Source organism: Mobula birostris, chromosome 1 (assembly GCF_030028105.1).
Source record: "Mobula birostris isolate sMobBir1 chromosome 1, sMobBir1.hap1, whole genome shotgun sequence".
In the NCBI taxonomy this organism is placed as follows: Eukaryota; Metazoa; Chordata; class Chondrichthyes; order Myliobatiformes; family Myliobatidae; genus Mobula; species Mobula birostris.
Window position 1 is genome coordinate 157,638,583 of NC_092370.1, and position 21,265 is coordinate 157,659,847.

General features: G+C 41.5%; 1 protein-coding gene across 1 annotated transcript in view; it reads left to right on the plus strand.

The window, feature by feature from the left end:
* dnajc17 (DnaJ (Hsp40) homolog, subfamily C, member 17) overlaps window positions 1–21,265 on the plus strand; it is a 123,303-nt gene that overhangs the window by 49,214 nt on the left and 52,824 nt on the right. The window contains exons 3-10 of the mRNA XM_072264702.1: window positions 439–497; window positions 5,048–5,135; window positions 7,343–7,419; window positions 13,560–13,656; window positions 15,402–15,451; window positions 16,348–16,425; window positions 18,501–18,581; window positions 20,563–20,709. Coding sequence (XP_072120803.1) covers window positions 439–497; window positions 5,048–5,135; window positions 7,343–7,419; window positions 13,560–13,656; window positions 15,402–15,451; window positions 16,348–16,425; window positions 18,501–18,581; window positions 20,563–20,709 — 677 coding nt within the window. The remainder of the gene's footprint in view (window positions 1–438; window positions 498–5,047; window positions 5,136–7,342; window positions 7,420–13,559; window positions 13,657–15,401; window positions 15,452–16,347; window positions 16,426–18,500; window positions 18,582–20,562; window positions 20,710–21,265) is intronic.

Here is a 21,265-nt window from a genome sequence, read left to right on the forward strand (position 1 = left end):
CAAGAGGGTTCTTGGCAGAATGGAAGTGGAAAGGATGAATCCTTCAAGGAAAATCTAGAACTAGGACCTATCTTAAGAAATAAGTGACCCAATTTAGACAATTTTTTTCTCTCTTTGAGTCATGAGCCTTTGAATCTGTCTTCCTCAAAGGATGATCTTTGAATGAATTCTTAATAAGCAAGGTGGTAAAGAACTACAGAGGGCTGACAGGAGTGCGGAGTTGAAATTGTAGTGTGATGGGTCTTACTAAATGCCAGAGCCAGTTTGATGAACTAAGTGCTCCTGATTCATATGTTAATATTAACAATCCTTGTTTGATATCTCTCAACATTCTATGCAATTTTGTTAATCTTAGAAGTTTCAATTCACTCTGGGTTCAACCTTTTACATATCTACAAAAGATTACCTTTTTATTCAATATTGCTTTTTAATTTGCAGCGGAATTGTTCCATCAGTTATCACAGGCTCTGGAAGTCCTCACAACTGCAGCAGCAAAGGTAAGATGCTGAAAGAAAGAAATTAAACCTTGAATTTGTATAATACTTTTCATGGTCTCAACATCATATACTGTCCTGATGAAGGTTCTCGGCCTGAAGAATCAACGCTTTATTCCTCTCCATAGGTGCTGCCTGACCTTCTGTGTTCCTCCAGCATGTCGTCTGGGTTGCATCATATATTACTTTATTACCAATGAAGTCTCTGCTTTAAATATGGAGTATTGTAGTCAATTCAAACTCAGCCTGCTCCCAGAGTAATGACTAGATTCTCTATCTTAGTGATGTTGATTCAGAAATACTGTTGCATAAAGAATTTGGAATACCTCTCCTCTCTTTGAACTGGTGCCATGTGATTTTATTTGGCAACTTGATAAGGAATTTGTCTCAGTTTAATTGCTCATCCTGAAAACCTTTTGGCTGATAATATTTATACTGAAACCTCCATGAAACTTGAAACCATTGCCTTCAAATTCAGGCCCACGTGCCATAAACTGAGCTATGGTGGGTATATACTTGTATGCTGACACCACCTAGGATGTATTTGTGGTTTAGCAAGTTTTGAAAACAAGATTTTCAGAGTTGGTTGATTCACTCAACCCTAACCCTAATGCAGCTCATTTTCAGTAGCTCCCTCTTCTCCCATCCCTGCCTGTGTACATCTCCAGCAATTGAAGGTAGCAGAAGCAGCAGCAGATACTGTGAATTTTGTTATGAAAGTGACAAGTGGCAGTTAGTAATCTTGAGGAACTCACCTAGTTGAAAACTCCTTGTACAACATGGATTGGATGTATTAAAGTTCCAACTATATTGAATTCTCTCTATACTTATTCAGAAGATGTTGTTTACTAGGTCAGTATTAGTTAGTATTAAGTTTCCTTTGTGTACCCCATGAGTCTTAGCCATATATGGTTAAGATTGTTTGACTACAGGGAAAAGAATCTGAATCAGATTTGTTATCACTGATTTACATGGTGTTAAATTTGTTTTTTTTTCGCAGTAGCAAAGTATAGTGAAAAGATATAAAATTACAAAAATAAATTAATAGTTTAAAAAAAGGTATGGCAAGCTAGTGTTCTTAGATTGTTCATAAATCTAATGACGAAGGGGAAGAAGCTGTTTCTGAATCACTAAATGTAAGTCTCAAGACTCCTTTACCTCTTCCACTGTGGCAGTGACAAGAAGAAGGCATGTCCCGGATGTTGAGGGTCCTCAGTATGAATGCTGCCTTCATCCAGCACGGCCTTGAAGATGATCTTGATGGTTGGGAGTGTCATGCCCATGATGGAGCTGGCTGAGTCTACAATCCTTTGCAGCCTCTTGCAATCCTGTGCATTGAAGCCTCCATAGCAGCTTGTGATGCAGCCAGTCAAAATGCTCTCCACTATGAGAGGTTGCCTGTTATGCCACTGGCATTTAGGGCTACAATGGGGGTCCTCCATCTCTGCCTGTCCTCAGCTATCAAAACCACATTGGCCTTGGTCTCTGGCAGTGTTCAGCGCTTCCTTCGTCATGCCAATAGCTTCCTCTCGATTTTCACTACTGTCAGTCATGCAAGTTCAAGGTGAAGACTGAGGAATACCGTTGCACACAGATATAGAAGGATTCTTCATTGCTGTTGACGCAACATTTTTGGTTGTTAGCCCTGAGCTGAACCTCCGAACCTGGAGGACTGGTGGACCGCTCTTATTCTGGCCTCTATTCTTTGACCTGTTTAGCATGAGTCAAAGCACAAGGCCCTTACACCAGCCAATATTGCTTGAGGCACGTAACCCTTCAAACCCTATGATGAGGTTGTAGTCCTCTTGGCGGGCACTCCACCATACATCTATAGAAATTGTAAGAGTCTTTGGTTACAAAGACTGTTGTAACCAAATCTTCTCAAACTCCTAATGAAGTAAAACTGTTGGGAAACCATGTTAGATTGCATCAGTCAGGGTAGAGAACTCTCTGCCCCACCCAATTCTCAAAGTGCTTTCTACTAGACTAGTATGAGGGGTGATTGATAAGTTCGTGGTCTAAGGTAGAAGGAGTCAGTTTTAGAAAACCTAGCACATTTATTTTTCCTACATTTACACACTTAGTCCAGTGGTCGTGGAGCACACGGATCCTTTCTTTGTAGAAGTCGGCGTCTTGGACCTCCAGAAGTGGTCCACAGCAGGGGTGGTTGGTAAGTTCGTGTCCTAAGGTAGAAGGAGATGAGGAGAAACTTCAAACTTTCTGCATTTTCACTCAAAGAGTTGAACTGCACGTACATGTAATGAGAGCTGTATAACTCATCTCCTAACCTTAGGCCACGAACTTATCAATCACCCCTGATGTGGACCACTTCTACAAGGAAGGGATCCGTATGCTCCACGACCACTGGACTAAGTGTGTACATGTAGGAGGGGACGATGTTGAAAAATAAATGTGCTAGGTTTTCTAAAATTGACTCCTACCCTAGGCCACGAACTTATTAATCACCCCTCGTCTGTCTTGTTTCCATTTGCTACAACGAACAGCTGCCAGTCTTTGAATGAGAGTTCCAATTTTGTTTCTTTTTTCATTCTAGTCTTGAGGCAGATGATGTCAACATATATTAGTGTAGATATTGAGATTTTCTTCTGTTTTTCATGAGCTTCTCAGTCATTACTTGCAGCTTATTACTTGCAGAAGGTCATTGCAGCTTCTGCCGCTGTAGGAACCACAATTCATCAGTAAAAGTGGACTGTAATTTATACCAGATGATGGTTACAAGGATGTTTACAAATGGTTGCCAGCTTTCCCAGTGTAAAAGATTTAAAATGTTTTCAACAGATGATTAGTTGCAGGTTCACTAAAGCTTTTCCCAAAAGACTGCTTTCACTTTATCTTAATTTATGTTTCTTCTCAGAACAACCCCATCTATACAATGCCCATTTCTTACTTGCTCATGTTGAAGGTAAGGGATTGCTGTCATTAGATTCAAACAAGAGAACAGAAACAGCCTTTCAGACTACTTGCTAGAAAAGTTTGGATCTTTAATCCCTGGCTACTTGTTGAATAAAAGCACAATGTCTTATAGTGCCAGGTTGTGTAGACCAGAAGATCCAAGTTCGATCCTTGGCCAATGCTGAATTAGCTGGCTTCACCCATGGCAGAAGACATAAATGAGAAGATTGCAATTGGCTTTGTAGAAACGGAAGTAAGCATTAAACAGATAAATAATTTTTGATCTGGAAATTGCACAGGAACATCATGGTTGAGCTGCTTTGCCCATTGGAAAAATCAGGCACTGAGTTTTGTGGGCTCATTGATGCTCCAGAATAGAGGCTGGATCTGATGGTTGAAGGTTGTGCTTCACAACTTGCAGACCTTTCAGACAGGGTAACTTTTCTTGTTCAAACATACTCAACTAAAGAGTATTAGTTTCATTAGTTATTTGTTGCATTTAATATAGTCTTTGTAGAATGACATCTCAAACTCTCACTTGGAAGAGATTCCTGAAGTTGAAAAGTACTCTTATTCTATGTTCATCTCAAAGGTTATTTAAAGTGAACCTTAGCAGAATATGTTCCATGTATGCCCTGAATCTAGCATAGCTCCTTTTTCATCTGCTGGGCATTAGGCTACTCATTCAACAAAGTCTAGCAGTACAACAGGAGTAGAAGATTTCTGTTTAACCAGCCGTCTCCTGGGTATTGAGATTATAGCCATTAATCTAACCTGTAAGCATTTATCCCTTCCAACACAACCACATTGTTCCTGCAGTGTGTGCTTTTTACAAAATCTACTGTAGTTAACTTGGAAGGCTTCTTTGAGTCTCCTACATGGTGGGAAAGTCACCAAGAACAAGTTTGTTTTCTGAGTTATCCGTTTGTTTGGGAAATGCATCAACATCTGTAAATATGCTTTAATTTTAGAATTCTTACCCAATGCCACTAAGGGAGTACCTTCACAGGTGGTGCTATAGCAGTTTGCCATTTGACTTCAAAGGACATGAGGATGGATTTAAATGCTAACCTTGCAGCAATGCCTACATCCCATAATTTACTGGAAAACAATTAACAGGTATCACCCCCCCCCCCCAAACATTGTACACTGTTTTTATTTATGTTATGAATCTACTTTTCCCTTGGTCCCTTGAGTGCTGATATTTTCCCCTCAACTATTAGAGCTCTTCACAAAAAGCAGAGGTATTGTTCTTAATACTTGCATTTCAAAGGAAAGGTATGACAATGCTCTGCTATATATTTCTGCAATCAGAGAACAACTTTGGTGTCAAGATGCAGCATTACGAATGCCATTTTCGTTGCTGTTTTATTCAGTGTTCGTTTTTGGAAGGTATGTGAATGGGAGTGTTTATTAAGGACCACTGCTGAAATTTCTTGGGAACCATAAAGGAAACTGTATTCAGGATATTTGGAGAGAGGTATATAGAAATGGCTCCTTGTATTATTGGTTGCTGGCAACAAAGCATGTACTTTGTATATGGATATCAACTGCAGGTTATTCTGGTTAAACCAATTTGGCTTAAATTTTGAATAGAGAAATATGATAAGCATGCTAACTTGATTTTCTTCCTCTTCAAGGCAGCCTATGATCAAATTAGAAAAGCCAAAAAAAGGGCAGCAGAAAGGAACCAGAAACTCGACAGCAAAAGGAAGAAGGTTAAGCTTGGTATGTGAGATATTAATAAGAATTTTAAGCAATTTAGGAAAATATAAATTTTACTTCTCATCACAAATAAGGCACCAGAGGACTGAACATGAAAAAATATTGGGATATCTGTGAGCAAGTTGTATGATATTGGATCCATGATTAAAACCAGAAAAGATAATGATAGTGAAAGCAATTAAATCTATATTGAAGTTTTTCTGTGGCTAACTTTGAAGCCTTTGACCAGGCAGAGCAAAGGCAGTATTCCATTAACGGACAAGACAAAATCTGCGGACACTGGAAATTCAAGCAACACACATAAAATGCTGGAGGAACTCAGCAGGCCAGGTAGCTTCTATGGAAAAGAGTATAGTCGACGTTTCGGGCTGAGACCCTTCATCAGCACTGGAGAACAAAAGGTGGAGGAGTCAGTGTAAGAAAGTGGGGGGAGGGGAGGTAGAACCACAGGTGAAGGGGGGAGGGGTGAAGTAAAGAGCTGGGATGTTGATTAGTGAAAGAGATACAGGGCAGAAGAAAATCTGTGTCCCTCCCCACTGATCTCCCTCCTGGCACTTATCCATGCAAGCGGAACAAGTACTACACCTACCCTTGCATCTCCTCCCTCACTACCATTTAGGGTCCCAAACAGTCCTTCCAGGTGAGGCGACACTTCAGTTGTGAGTCTGTTGGGGTCATCTACTGTATCCCGTACTCCCGGTGTGCCCTCCTGTGTATCGGAGTCCAAATGTAGATTGGGAGACCGTTTTGCCGGGCACCTACGTTCTGTATGTCAGAAATAGTGGGGTCTCCCAGTGGCCACCCATTTTAATTCCACTTACTGTTCCCATTCCGACTTGTCAGTCCATGGCCTCCTCTACTGTTGCGATGAGGCCACACTCAGGTTGGAGGAGCAACACCCTTTGTTCATCTGGATAGCTTCCAACCTGATAGCATGAGCATCGATTTCTCAAACTTGCGGTAATACCCCCCCCCCAACCCTTCACCATTCCCCATTCCCATTTTCCTCTCTCACCTATCTCCTTACCTACCCATCACCTCCCTCTGGTGCACCCCCTTTTCTTTCTTCCATGGCCTTCTATCAGATTGACCCTTCTCCAGCCCTGTATCTCTTTCACCATTTAACTCCCCAGCTCTTTACTTCACCCCCCGCCAGTTTCACATATCAACATGTGCTTCTTCCTCTTCCCCCTACACCCCACTTTCTTACTCTAACTCCTCATTTTTTTTTCTCTAGTCCTGATGAAGGGTCTTGGCCCGAAACATTGTCTGTACTTTTTTTTCCATAGATGCTGCCTGGCCTGCTGAGTTCCTCCAGCATTTTGTGTGTGTTCCTTTAACTATCTGCCACGGAGCATGAAATTGATAGTACTAGCTACATAAAATTAAGCATGTGCTCCTGTGGAACGTAAACTAAAAGTCCACACTGTCACAATTACATTGTCTCTTCACTTCAAGGACAATGAAGAGAAACAATATGTGCTGACATTTGCCCCACAGTATATCTGTGAATGAACAAGTAACTGCTGTCCTTTCATCTTAGATGACATGTCCTTCTTTGCCCTTTCTGGATGTGTGTTGTTGGCTCATCTGAGAATCAGTACCATTTTCCCTCTGCTTGCCCTGTCCAGTAATACTTATTTTATATCAGATAGATAGCTGGATTGATCATGTGAAGAATCTTTGCACTTCCTTTAAGGTGTTGCAGTGGCACTGGGGAATCCTTAGAACTGATTTGCAGCCAGATCTGCTTGCAATATTTGAATTTGCACTGGAGTGAGAAGTTTGCTTGGCTGCTGTCAGTTAAACAGAGAGAATTTATTTTTGACATCTTGACAGCTTGTTAATACCACAATCTTCTTAATTCAATACTTTTGGGAAACTATAGTGGCAAATCTTATCATGATTTTAGACAGGAAATACATCAGTTTTTAAGAGTAGGAGGTGCTCTTCTGATTGAGCCAAAGTGCAGTCAACTTTGCTCGCATTCAGCTATACCTGTATAGAATCAATTCTTTTAAAATCCTCTTTAAAAAATGAGCATCCTTCCCTTCTGAGAAAATTTCAGCTGAATTGTGTAAACAAAGTATCTCTTTTAAGCATCAGAGAAGTTGTGCTACAGTTGATTTTTATCTCCTTTTGCCTATTGTCAGAATGGGTAACTATCATATGGAAGCCTTGTTACATGTAACATTGTAGTTTAATTACAGACTTAGAGGCCCGAGAGCGAGAAGCCCAGCTCAATGAAGATGAAGAAGTTAAGATTACAAAGAATTTAGATGAAGTGGTAAGTGCAAAAGCAGGTCAAACTGCTGAAAGCTATTAAATTCATATCACTTGGTTTCCTGCCTAAAATTTAGAATTTGCACGTAAGTGCAGTTGTTACGTTTAACTGTGACCATATGGTTTTCTCCTGGGTGCTCTTGTTTCCTCCCACATCCCAAAGATGTGAGTTGGTAGGTTAATTGCCCATGGTAAATTGCACTTTAAAATGCATGTGGGTGATGGAAATGTGGGGAAAGTAGTTTGAGGGAATCATGGGGAATGCAATTGTAAGGAAATTAGTCACTTTGAGGTACATTTAGGCTGACATTTCAAATGAAACTGGGTGACATTTCAAAAAGACAAATAAAATCCAGTTAACTCAATGGTATTCATAATGTAGTGTTTTGAATGTTAATCTGAGCAACAATGTTTGAGCATTTATTTAGTCAGTAATAATCAGGGCATTGGAGGATGGGACAATTAAGTACTAGCTCAGGCTGTGAAGCCCACATATCTTGTATGAATAATATTCCTGAAGTGGAGCCAGGCCAATCTTTGGACTGCAGCACCAAGGAATAGATAGCACTGGGGCAAGGTCAGCAAATGATTCTTCCTAGAAAGTAAGTGCAAATGTTAGATGGAAACACAAGATCAGTCTGGGTTATATTGTCGCTGGCTTTATAACTGAACAGCCTTTCAACATCTGTCTGTCATTAAGGTCCCCTGAAACCCCTATGCCAACCTTGTCAGCACCTGTGAGAGAGGAGGGTAGAAAGTACCCTTATAAAAAAATTTGCTGCACTCGAACTGCATCCAACTGTGTTTAATTTACTTTTGAGGCATTTCCTTACCTTTACTTTGTATAGTAAGAGACTTCAGCATTCACCTCCTTGACGTGCATAATTTGACTTAATTCTCAGGCAAAGGTTTGGTCTCCCCATTCTTTTTATAATCATATCCTTGCCTTTTGGAGTATGTGGTGTTCCATGACTTGAAGATATCCAGAGATATACAGTGCAGAGAACAGTATCTATTAAATGGTGGTAGTTGATTATGTTAAAATCTTGCATCTTGGCTCAAGTCTGGGCACAAGATTCTGCAGATGCTGGAAATCCAGAGCAACACACATAAAATGCTGCAGGAGCTCAGAACGTCAGCTAGCATTTATGCGGAGGAATAAACAGTTGACATTTTGGTCTGAGACCCTTCATCAGCACTGGGGAAGAGAGGAAAGCTAGAATAAGAAAGTGAGGGAGGAGCAGGTGTTAGGTGAAACCAGGTGAGGGAAAGGAGGGATGAAGTAAGAAGCTGGGAGATGACGGGTAGAAGAGGTAAAGGGCTTAAGAAGAAAGAATCTGATGAGAGAGGACAGTGGACCATGGGAGAAAGGGAAGGGGGTCTCTGGAGAAAAGTGAGGAGAAGGTTTTAGGGGAGCCAGAATGGGAAATGGAAAAAGAGAGGAGGAAGAAATTACTAGAAGTTAGAGAAATCATTGTTCATGCCATGAGATGGAAGACTACCCAGATGGAATATGAGGTATTGCTCTACTAACCTGAGAGTGCATCGTTGTGACTGCAGAGGAGGCCATGGGCTGGCGTGCTGGAATGAGAATGTGTGGTAGAATTTTTAAAAGTGCCACCGGGAAATCTCACCTTTTTGTCATGGGTGGGGCAAAAGTGCTCGATGAAGTGGTCCATCATTCTACGTTAGGCCTTCCCATTGTAGAGGAGGCTGCACTGGGTGCATCAGATACAATAGATGACCCCAGCAGACTTGCAGGTGAAGTGTCGCCTCTCCTGCTAAAATTGTTCTGGTGATGAAAGAGGAGGTGTAGGGCAAGTGTAGCACTTTTCCTGCTTGCAGGGATAAGTACTGGGAAGGACAAGTGAACAAGTGAGTCATGCAGAGAGTGATCCCTGGAGAGAGTAGTGGATGGGGAAGGGAAAGATGTGTTTTGTGGTAAGATTGTTGAAGATTGCAGGTTACAGAGAATGATGTGCTGGGTGCAGAGGCTCATGGGGTGGTATGTAAGGATGAAGAAAACTGTATCACTGTTTTCCTTTCCTTCAGTGACCAGCTTCACACAAATCTGGTCCAAGAGACAACCCATTGGCTTGAGGGTAGAAATAGATCCACAGACTTTCAATTTTCTGAATCTCTTTCGTGGTATGTGAAATGGTAACTGGCTTCACAAATCAAAGTTGCTGGTGAACGCAGCAGGCCAGGCAGCATCTCTAGGAAGAGGTACAGTCGACGTTTCAGGCCGAGACCCTTCGTCAGGACTAACTGGCTTAGGTGCTTCTGATGTATGGATTCAGTTTTCATTGTTATCCTAATGCTGCTCTGTTTTGAGTGGTCACAGACCCCAGAGATTGTCACACTTCTTCAAGGAACCTTTGAGAACTGTCTTGAATTTTTTTTGTCTGTCTGGTAATCTCTTCCCTTAGTAGAGCTCAGGATAGGAAATGGGAGTTTGTTATCAGGCTTGCAAACAAAGTGGCCAGTCCATCAGAACTGAATGAGTCCAGCTGGGGAGGATAGCCCGGGAGAAGACAGTGACATAGGTTCACTTTGCTGAACAGTGGATTTACAGGATCTGTTAACGGCTGTATTGGTTGTACTTCTCTAGTGTATTGAGGTATCTGCTCTAGGTAGACTGTCTAAAACAGGGGTTCACAACCTGTTTTATTCCATTGAGTGTTACCAGTAACCGAGGGGGTCTGTGAATCTCAGGCTGGGAACCCCCAGTCTAAGAAGTGTGCAGGAGGGCAGTGATCATTGTATGACTGGTTAAAACAAAATGGAAGGGCGTACAAAGTTTGCTGTAGTGTGGCTTGCTTCTCTGGTGATATCACAAATGGGCAGTGAAATGCCCAATTTGTAAGATCACAAAATTTTAAATCAGCTGGAAGGGCTGGAAAGGCCTAAATGAATGAAGTCGCTCTGCATCCTCCTCACAGCCAACATTGCCACCCAGCTTTATATCATTATGATTTTGGATACATCATAGTTAGTTCCTTGATTCAAGGCATCAAGGAGGTTGTGAACAGCCAGAAATCATCTCGCAAGTCACAGCTTGAAAATGACCCTGTGTGGTCCATTTACATGAAAAAGCACTTAAAGGTCCTAGAGTACAGCCATGAAGTGTTTTTGAAGTCTGCTCTTAGCAGTTTGGCACATAGTTCAGACACATTAAGATTCCACAAAGGAGCCCAACAGGAAGAAAATGACTTTGTTTTGCAAACCTGATATTGGTGGCAGGTCAAGTGGTAAATTTTAAGCAGAATTCTGTGAATGATGGTCTCCTCAGATTGGGACATGGGATTAATTTTATCCATCTTAATAAGGTTTTAGTTTACTGAATTGTTTGAAGGACAATATCTCTGTCCCTGCCAGGTTCCCTTGAAGGTAATGTGCCTGGATTGAATACTCAATCTACTGATTTGCTCCTTGCCACTTTATGTAGAAGCAAGAGCAGCAATTGTGATTTCCCTGTAGTCTTTCACACAGGGCAGAGGTGTGATGGAGGGAGAGAATGTTGACACTTTGGGGCTATGTTTTGTTGCTGGCTTCATTATAATTTTTTAATGTTTCTGACATTTGGAACAGAGACAGCGTGAAGTCCAATGACAGTGTGGTAATAGACGCAGCAGATCTGTCAATCATTAAATCCCTGACTGACTTCTGTCCGAATGACGCCACCCTTCAGAACTGATGGTCATGGACAAAATTCAGCCCATTGTTTTTCAGTGGAACAGTCCTTAGTTCATGTTTTGAAACTAACTAATTGAATCCAGGCTTTTATCCCTTCAAGTAACTTAAAGTCAGAAATGGTAAAGCTAAAAATTAGATAGCAAAAGATAGCTGCTGTGGAACAAGTAAAGATGTAGGGGGAAAGAGGAAAGGTGTGCCAGAAGGGTACATGGTAGAACACTCATTCCTCTTTAGGCTGCTAACTCTGTCTCATGGATAGACTGTGGGACTGTCCATGCTTGTTTTCACACAACACACTCAAAATGTTGGAGGAGCTCAACATATCAGGCAGCATCTCTGGAGGGGAATAAACAGGAGACATTTCAGGCCAATATCTTTTATCAAGACTGGAAGGAAAATCCTTTTTTTTTGGAAAAAAGGGACATCTCGATATCATTGGATAGAAATTCTCATTCTGAGAACAGATGCAGCAGAGGGAGAGGACCTGAGAAAAGGGAATAGCAAGTGACAGAGTGGGAAGAGGTATCATCAAGGTAACTGAGAGACTCAGTGGGTTTGTCAAAAAAATGTCGTCAGGTATTATGTCTCTGGAGATGGAGACCGAGAGAGGTCAAGGGGTGAAAAGAGTCAGAGGTAGACCAAGTACTGAGATGTCCTTTATTTCAGAAGTCAGCATTCCACTGTTGATGCTGCCTTCATCTGTATCTCCTCCATTTCCCATACTCTCCTCCCGCCCCCAACATAACAAGGATTGGGCTCCCTTTATCCTCATCTACCTCCCCACCAGCCTCTACTTCCAAAACACTATTCTCCACAACTCCTGCCATCTCCATTGGGAGCCCATCACAAGGCACATCTGTCCCCCCCCCCCCCCCCACCCCAACTCCACTTTCCACAGGGATTGCCTTCTCTGTGACCTGGTCATTCGTCCCCACTGATCTCCCAACTGGCACATCACTGCAAATGCGGCAGGTGCTACAGCTGCCCCTACACCACCTCCCTTACCACCATTCAGGGCCCTAAACAGTCTGCTAGGGTCATTTATTGTATCTGGTGCTCCCGGTGCAGACTGCTCTACATCGGTGAGACCTGACGCAAATTTGGGGACTGTTTCATCAAGCACTTTCACGCTGTCTGCCACAATAGCCAAGATCTCCCGGTGGCCACCCATTTCAATTCCACTTCATATTTCTGCACCAACATACCTGTCCAGAATTCCTCTGCTACGTTATATTCTGTCTGGGTAGCGTCCTCCAACCTGATGGCATGAACATCGATTTCTCTATCTTCTGGTAATTATCCCCTCTGTTCTTCCCCCCCCCCCCCCCCCATCTTTGGTGGCTCACTCACCCCTTTCCTTCCAGTCCTTCACCCTCATGACCTGCCCATCACCTCCCTCTCGTTCTGCACCTCCTACCCTTTTCCCCATGGTCCACAGTCCTATCAGATTGCACCATCTTCAGTTCTTTACCTCTTCCACCTATCACCTCCCAGCTTCTCATATCATTCCCTTTCATCTGCTTTCTACTCCCCTCACCTAATCTCCTGCCACCTTGTACTCCTCCACTGCCCCCATCTACTTATTCTCACTTCTGTCCCCTTCCTCTCCAACAATGATGAAGGGTCTCAGCCTGAAACATCCACTATTCCCCTCCATGGATACTGCCTGACCTGCTGTGCTCCTCCAGTACTGTGTATGTATTGTTTGAGATTTCCAGTATCTGCAGAATCTCATATGTCTTTTGTTTTCACACAGATAGTTTTATTTTTGCTGTCCTTGGTTTGAAGCAATGATCTGCCTTATCACCCTTGAGGTCAAACACAATTGAATTTTTACGTGATGTGCTGTTACTACTGATCCCAATTTAGAGAGCTTGATCCTTTGCTCAAAGCAAAGGTTTGCAAGTTCATTCTTGCCAGGTCAGGTCAGATGGCCAAGCAATATTAAGAAAAATTCCAGGTGGATTTTAACTGAATTTTGTAGAGTTGAGTGAAGAAGTTTAATCCTTCACAACATTTCTTCCCCCTCTAAAGCCCCTCTGTTCATTCACAAGTTCTGAAAGATTGTATGATCTTGGAAGAATTAGAAGCAGCCACAGCTTCTGCTGCCATGGACTCCCTACCAGAAAGGAGCGTGTCAATGGTGAATGGACCCCATTATATTTCTTTGTTTGAAATATCTGCTGATGTTTATGTACAAGGAACTGTGTTTTGATCAGGAGCCAGTAGACAAAGTAACCTCTGCTCCCCATAAAAATTGATGCCAAAAGGGGAAGAGATTGGAAACACGAACAACTAAATCGTATGGTTTAATATAAGCAAGAGTCATAGTTGTTTTTGTTGGATTGTCATGCTAGCTATAATTTTGCTTCTGTCTTGTTCACTGTCATTCATAGTATTGATTAATTCCTCAGATGTAATACTTGCTTGGCTCTTGTCTTCCTACAGATTGCCAAGCTGAGGGAGGAGGGCTCCAGAAATTTACTGAAGCAGCAGAGGCTCATCGAAGAACAGATAATACTGGAAAGAGAGCAGAGGTTGCGAGGTAAGTTTGCACCTGTGATATTGTAGGTAAGGACACCTGCCATGGATGAATGTTTATTGATTACAACTCCAGCTTCAATACTATAATTCCAAGTAAATTCATCTCCAAACTCCTGGGACTCAACCCCTTCTTTTGCAACTGGATCCTTGACTTCCTGACCAATAGACAGCAATCAGTAAAGGTAGACAGCAACACCTCTGCCAAGGCTATCCTCAGCATTGGTGCCTCACAAGGCTGCGACTTCAGCCCACTACTTTACTCCCTATGCACTTGTGGCTGTGCAGCCATATTCTACTTTAACTTTATCCACGAGTTTTCAGGTGACCATCTCTTAAATAACAATGTCAGAATACAGAAAGGAGATAGAGAGCCCTGTGACATGGTGTCATGACAGCAACCTTTCCCTCAATGGCAGCGAAACAAAGGAGCTGTTCAATAGGAATGGGGAGAGTGCACATTCCAACTTTTACAGGCTAAAGAAATTAGCATGTGCCCTTGGACTCTCACCAATTTTTATCAGTGCAGCATAGAAAGTATTCTATCTGGGTACATCGCTGCTCGATATGACAAATGCTGTGCCTGAGACCACAAGAAACTGCAGAGTTGTGGATACAGCTCTACGCATCAGAAGCCAGCATCCTCTCCATAGACACTGTCTCCACTTCTCGCTGCCTCAGTAAAGCAGCCAACATAAATCAAAGACCCTCCCCACACAAGGCATTCTCTCTTCTCCCTCCTATCAGGCAGAAGACACAAAAGGCTGAAGGCATGTACCACCAGGCTACAGGACAGCTTCGATTGCACTGTCATAAAGCTACTGCTCAATTCCCTAGTACAACATGATGGACTCTTGATTTCATAATCTACCGTGTTATATAGTGTCGCGCCTTATTGTCTGTCTGCCTGCACTGCAATTTCTCTGTAACTGTAACATTTCCTTCTGCCTTCTGCTATTGTTTTACCTTGTACTACCTCCGTGTACTGATAAGATGAGATGATCAGTATGGATAGCATGCATAGCAAAGTTTTTCACTGTACATGTGACATGACGATTTAACAATTTATTCAGCGGTATGCTTGGATTCATTGGAAGCTTGTGAGCATGTGAAATTTAACGTTTTGCAAGGAAATGCAGAGTAAATAGCAACTTATGGAGGAATTGTTGAACATTTGCAAGTGCTGTGATGGGTTGACTGGTGCTTTATTTTATAAATCGCACTCTATGGGGAAGGCTAGTCTTGCAAATAGGTACTAATATGGCCAAATGTTAGCATGTCGTCCAGTTCTGGAGACTTTATTTGCAGGCCAGGGAGTGAAAACAGTGTCAAAAGAACTGTAAGTTATAAGAAAATGAATAAAGGACAGGAGAGTATATGTATGTATGCTTGACATTAAATTATAGTTGTGGAATGCTTTACAGGATGTAGTATTGGTGAGGAGGGAAGGTAAGAGGACTTCAGGGAAGAGCAATATGGAGACAAAGGAGGTGAGGGGTTAATGGGAGAACCAAGGAGAGTACTCTGGGGTGGAAGGTGAATAGAGTTTCAGGAAAGAACAGAAGGGCAAGTTACAGATGAATGTGAGGGGAAAGTAGCAGCAATATTCACTTGGCATTGTACATGACAATTACAGCAGCAATTTGAAATTAATTATTTAAATTTTTTTTGATATGGTGAAATTCTGTATTAATGAATCTGCTTCCTATGTCAATGAAAATTTGGTAATATGGTTTCTTTTCCTTCCAGGTTTTGCTGTCCAAACAGACTCCAAAAACAAACCAACCCCCAAGCTGAAAGTAAGTCTAGTTCTCATGCTGGCTTTTGTTAATGTCTTGTGAAATTGATTTCCTGGAAGGTTCAGAGTTACTGTGAGCTATGGAAGGTTTGGGAAACTGGTAATGCAATCCCCACTGTAGCGGTTACTTTAAAACAACTGAAAACCTCTCAGAGGCTAAGCATGGGGGTGTTGACTCTGTATGACGTACTTTCCATCAATAATAAAGTTCTAAAGTCAAAGAAAGTACGTTTGATCTTTATTGCGAAACCAGCAAAGACAACCTATCTTGTAATGATAAAACTAACAATATAATGAAATAAACAATCTAAGCGTATTCAAATGTACTTAAGCTAAGCGTTCTTAAACTTAGTTAAACAATAAATGAAGCATAACTAAGCAAAGCAGTGGACAATAAAAATGCCATTCTGAGTGCCTTTAACCACTAACCAGACTAAAAACTAACCTAAAAAGAAAGCATGAATACGTAACTATACTCTTCACTTCTACCATGCATCAATCTACGTGACAAATTACCCAAAATAAACACTCAATGCAAAATGCAGACAAACAGAAAGTAGGTACATGGCTCCTACACCTTAGAAGATATGAAGTATACTTATTTCACTAATTGTTTTCCCTTTGATTTCTGGTTTTTAACTATTTTCATAATTTCTTTTGGTTTGCCTTTTAAGTTGTCAGCATTTTTCCTTAATTCCTTAGAAATCATGAAAATATTTTATCTTTGCCCACACCTCCCCCCCTTCCTCCCCCCCTTCCTCCCCCCCTTCCTCCCCCCCTTCCTCCCCCCCTTCCTCCCCCCCTTCCTCCCCCCCTTCCTCCCCCCCCCTCCCACCTTCCCCCCCTCCCACCTTCCACAACCCTCTGTCCCTTTCCACCCTCCCTGGCAATATATAGCTCAGATGGAAGTGTAACAAGGACGATGAATCAAATGGTGGTTATTCTCATGAATTTCTCCTATCAATCTTGCGAAAGGTAAGTTCTTCTGCAGTGGAGCCATCAAATGAAGAGTACTTTCCATGCTTCTACCAATTGGTATCTATCCAAGTGTGTCAGTTATGATGGGAAATACTTAGGGTGGTGAGATTATTTTGAAATTACATTACTCATCTGCAGTTACAAAATACCTACAGACTATTAAGCCCTTGTTCCATCCCCCTCCCCCCAATCTTGCTCATACAAATTCTCATCATTCAGCCCCATCAGCCTACCTTTCTAAATGATGCTGTGATGTAGATTTAGCTGGTGTCTTTTCTGCATTAAAAAATACTAATCATTTTTTCTTTCTTTTTGAATAACGTGGCATGCTAAGTGCCATTTTTCCTGATGCCAAATCATGGACAATTAGTTATTTCAATTGGATATTGCAACTTGCCCAGATTTGAGATCATAACTTCTGGATTCCTCATCCATGTCAGTGACCGTTCTGCCATTTTAGGACAGCATTATAGCACAGATTCCTGTTGACTGAGCAAAGCAGGTTTTGAAACAGATTTAAGGGGAAAATTAAGACTCTTTTAATCTTGTATTGGCATAGTCCAGCAGTTGTCAGATTCGTTGTTTTTACGCACTGCACCAGATCGTAAAGGTTAGGGTGTCAGGGTGGAGGTGAGGGATCAACCAATTCAACTCACTACTCTGTGAGGTTTACTTGTCTCTGCGTTGAACTAGCGGGCTCCTGGATTGGCTGCTGACTGACTGGCTTCGTGGCTGTGAACTCACTTTTGTGAACTTCAGTTCTGAATGTTATTTGCTTACTTTTATTGTTTGCACAATTTTTTTTCTGCACATTGGGGGTATGATGTTCTTTGTTTTTTTTAATGTGTCCTATTGGGTTTCTTTGTTTTGTGGCTGACTAAGGAGACGAATCTCAATGTTGTACAGTATGTAGTATACATACTTTATACAATCTTCGACAATAAATGTACTTCGAACTTTGTTTTTGTCAGCTTCCTGCTGACAAAGATCCTTTCCTTCCTCTTCAAACAAGAGAGCACCAGAGTAAAATCACATTGTAGGAGTTACCCGCAAGTAGAAGCCAATTCACGTCTCTGAAATGTACGGTATGTTCCTGTAGATTTATAGTTGCCCATGTCAAATAAGACAACAGCTGTTACTTGTCTTAAGGAACTGATCATGGAAGAGAGGAAGATGGCAACAAGCTGAAAAGCAAGCAGGGGAGGTAGAGGGAGATTGTGAGTAAGATGCAAAGTACATCAATCTAACCCAAAGTAGCTTGACTGTTCTCATCTGGAAGTTGCTTGTAAGTGAAAAATGTGGATAATCATTTCATATACCCAAGTTTATCAGCTTCCTGTTAGCAAATCATAGTTCTTCCACCATTTGTTTCTGTAAAAGATGTAAATATTTTGGGGTGTTTATCGGTCTCAGGGGAGAAATGGTTGCATACTCAAGATGAGAATGAAAGAGAGAGATACTGAGCATGAGGACAGTAATTTAACAGATCAAAAACTGATAAGTTAATTGACCAACACAGTTCACACTACCCAACACTGCCCTTCCACCAGCTCCACCTCCCCCTCCTGTCTTCTCCTATCACTTCGGATCTCCCCCTCCCCCTCCCACTTTCAAATCTCTTCCTATCTCTTCACTCAGTTAGTCCTGACGAAGGGTCTCAGCCCGAAACGTCGACTGTACTACTTCCTATAAGATGCTGCCTGGCCTGCTGCATTCCACCAGCATTTTGTGTGTGTTACCTAAAGTTCTGTTTTTTTGTTTTTGTAAGAGAAACTGTTGTGCAGAGGAGGGTAAATAAATGACAGCAGAAAGTAGAGAGAAATGTAGATCAACATAAATTTAACATGATAGCATGCATGCTTTAGTTAAAAACATCAATCCAAATCCGTCATACTGTTAGGCATTGAAACTGCTATATAAAGACGCTCAGCTGGTTAGCATGCATCCTTTCTCCAGTGACTTAGCATTTTGTAATGAAGGTTAAATGCTGTAAATCCCTGAAGTGGAAGAAGCTGATGTTCTATGCTCATGTTAACCTTGTTAACAGATACTGAAGCTGCTTCTTCTTACAGTATGGCGAAGTTTTGAACCTGCTCATATCCAGTAAAAAGAAAGGTAGTGCTATAGTGGAATTTTCCTCAACCAGGACCGCTGTGAGTATTGCACACTTCATTTTTCCTTTTGAAAGTGATGGACAGTTGCTTTTCTAATATTTTCTGTAAGAGTTGTAACTTCTGTGGGTTTTCTGTAACCTTATCACTCCTGAACACTTGACAGAGGCTTCAGCAGAACTGTTTGGAAGAAAAGATAAAAGCTCCCAACCCCTTTCCTACCAATTCCTGTGTGCCCCAAGCTTCTCATACTAACAGGTCAGGGTGTTCTGATCCACTCTTCGCCTACCAGCACAATAATAACTCCAGATCTCCGGTGCACAGAAGTTTTCAAGCTGGATTAAGCCACACATAATGTAAAAGCACACAGGAGACTGAATTTTCTGGGTTCAAGTTGCCAGGTAGAGTTTTCATGCCCTGCATGGACTGTGTTTTAAACACACTCCACCAAATAATGAGGATATTCTTACCTTGAAATTCGATGCATTTGTGCGTGTTTTTCTCTAGCCGTTGAATACGTTCTTAAAAACGGTTTTGTTTGTGTTAGATTTCACCAGAAATTGTTTGAAGGCTGATTAGAATCCATTGTGAAATTGACCCTGACGCTCCTAGCCATCTTTTCACCTTTGCATGTCACCTTTAGCCTGGCATCAGATGCCACTATTATGACATCATCAGGTGTTCATTGCCATTCTTGCATTAACCAATAGAAAGTGGGTGTTTACAGACCATCTGCATTTTTGCACAGTAAATCAAGGTGCAACCCTTCAGCAAGTCCAGAATGAAGTACAGACACACAGAGCCATCGATGTTTTGTCCTTGACCTTTGCCATTTTTCTTCATCAGCAACATTAATAAAGGTAATAGCACCACTAATGTGATAATATACCATAATAACTGGCCCCTTGGAGATCTTCCACCTCACTGCTCCTCAGGTATCAGATCAGTGCAGTAGACCATTTCCACTCTCATCCCCAACCATCTGTTTTCAATCACATTCATGGCACCTTGCAGCTGCTGTGTTCTAAATGTCGTAAAAGGTTCTTTTAAGGTCTGACTTATTTTGACATTGACAATGGCTATTAAAGAACCAAAAAATAGCTGAAAATTTCTTGCCATCCCTGTGTTACACCCAGCCTCCTCCTATATGCTATGAGATTTGCTGGCCCAAAGGTGGAATGCTTTTCAAATTCATCCTAAGTGTAAAGTAATGTGTGAGCTGTCTGTGGACTGTTGAAAATAGTATGATCCATGTTCACCTTGGCTGCACTTATGAATTGCTGTCAGTTAAAAGCATCAGCTACAACTGGTTAGATTGATAAGCACATGGCAGTATGACTCATCTCTCAAACAGAGCATTGGGACAAATCCCTTATTGTCATTTAAAATCTATTGACGACATTGGTTGTGTTACATAATATAGATGACTTTGTGTAAAATGAATGAATACATTGTTCTGTAAAAACGTGTTGGGGTGTGTCATTTTAATGAGTTATGTGTCTACCTCATTTATGGTATCAGCCACGGTGACTTGCTAATTTTGTGCAAGACATCTTGCTGAGGAAAATGGAGATGGAACAATGAAGACCTGACAGTGCTTCACTTGTTCAGTTGATTTGTGATACGAAGTAGGAATTGGCAATCAGGACGTAACACTGTATAAAGTGGACACACTTGATTCTTACCAAATATGATAAGAATACTCATTATGATTATCAGTGCCAAATGACTCCTGGACCAGCTTCACTTGCTTCAGCGCTGAACTGACTCCACAGCCTGTAGGCTTGTACTTGGGGACTCTGCAACTCACACTCTATTATTTGTCTTTTTTATTATTTGCACAATTTGTCCTCTTTTGCATGTTGGAAGTTTGTTGTATGTGGTTTTCGTTGTTTCTATTGTGTTTCTTTTGTTTTGTGGATTCCTGCAAGAAGATGAATTTCAAGGTTGTATATGGTATACATAATTTGATAACAAATTTACTTTGAACTTTGGCCTTTGACTTGCTCTTCATTTTGACTAGGAGCTGGCCCTCAAGAATGAGACTGGCTTAATAAGTAACCCCTTGAAGATTTCCTGGCTGGAAGGACAACCCCCTGTAAACACCAAGAACAACACACCAAATGTCTCATCAGCTTCTGTGGAGACAGGCACACACAGTTTGTTACAGGTAGGATGCTTTGAATACATCTGTGGGTTTTATAGTGTCATTGCAACACTCCAGTTCAATTTGGGCATAGGCATCTCTGGTATCAAATACGTATTTCATACTGGTACCTCTCACATCAGACAGCAAAGCAAGGACAAATGGTGGCCATCAGGCTTTTAGACATCCTAATGATTGAACTCTTCACCCAGGAGAGTTCTATTTAAGTAACTGGAGCTTAGACTTGGATATTCTTTGTGTTCAACTAATTGATCTTGGTTATTTTGACATTGGGTCCTGTTGTTTGATCTGAGGTATCAGTCACAGGTTCTGGTCCTAAATGCTATACAGTCACTCTGACAGGAAAGTATCTGCGGGCATTGTAAGCACTGGATTTGGTCACAGCTGTCTGGTGATGGATTTGATTAGGTGTTTTGGTCTGATATTTAAGAGCGGTTGCAAACTACACCTCAGCCATCGGAATGTTTGCAAGTCATGACAAGAATGTGGACTTTTTCTCCTCCCTACACAAAGGTAATATTACGTTCTGGTCATAAGTGTATTACTCAGATTAATGATA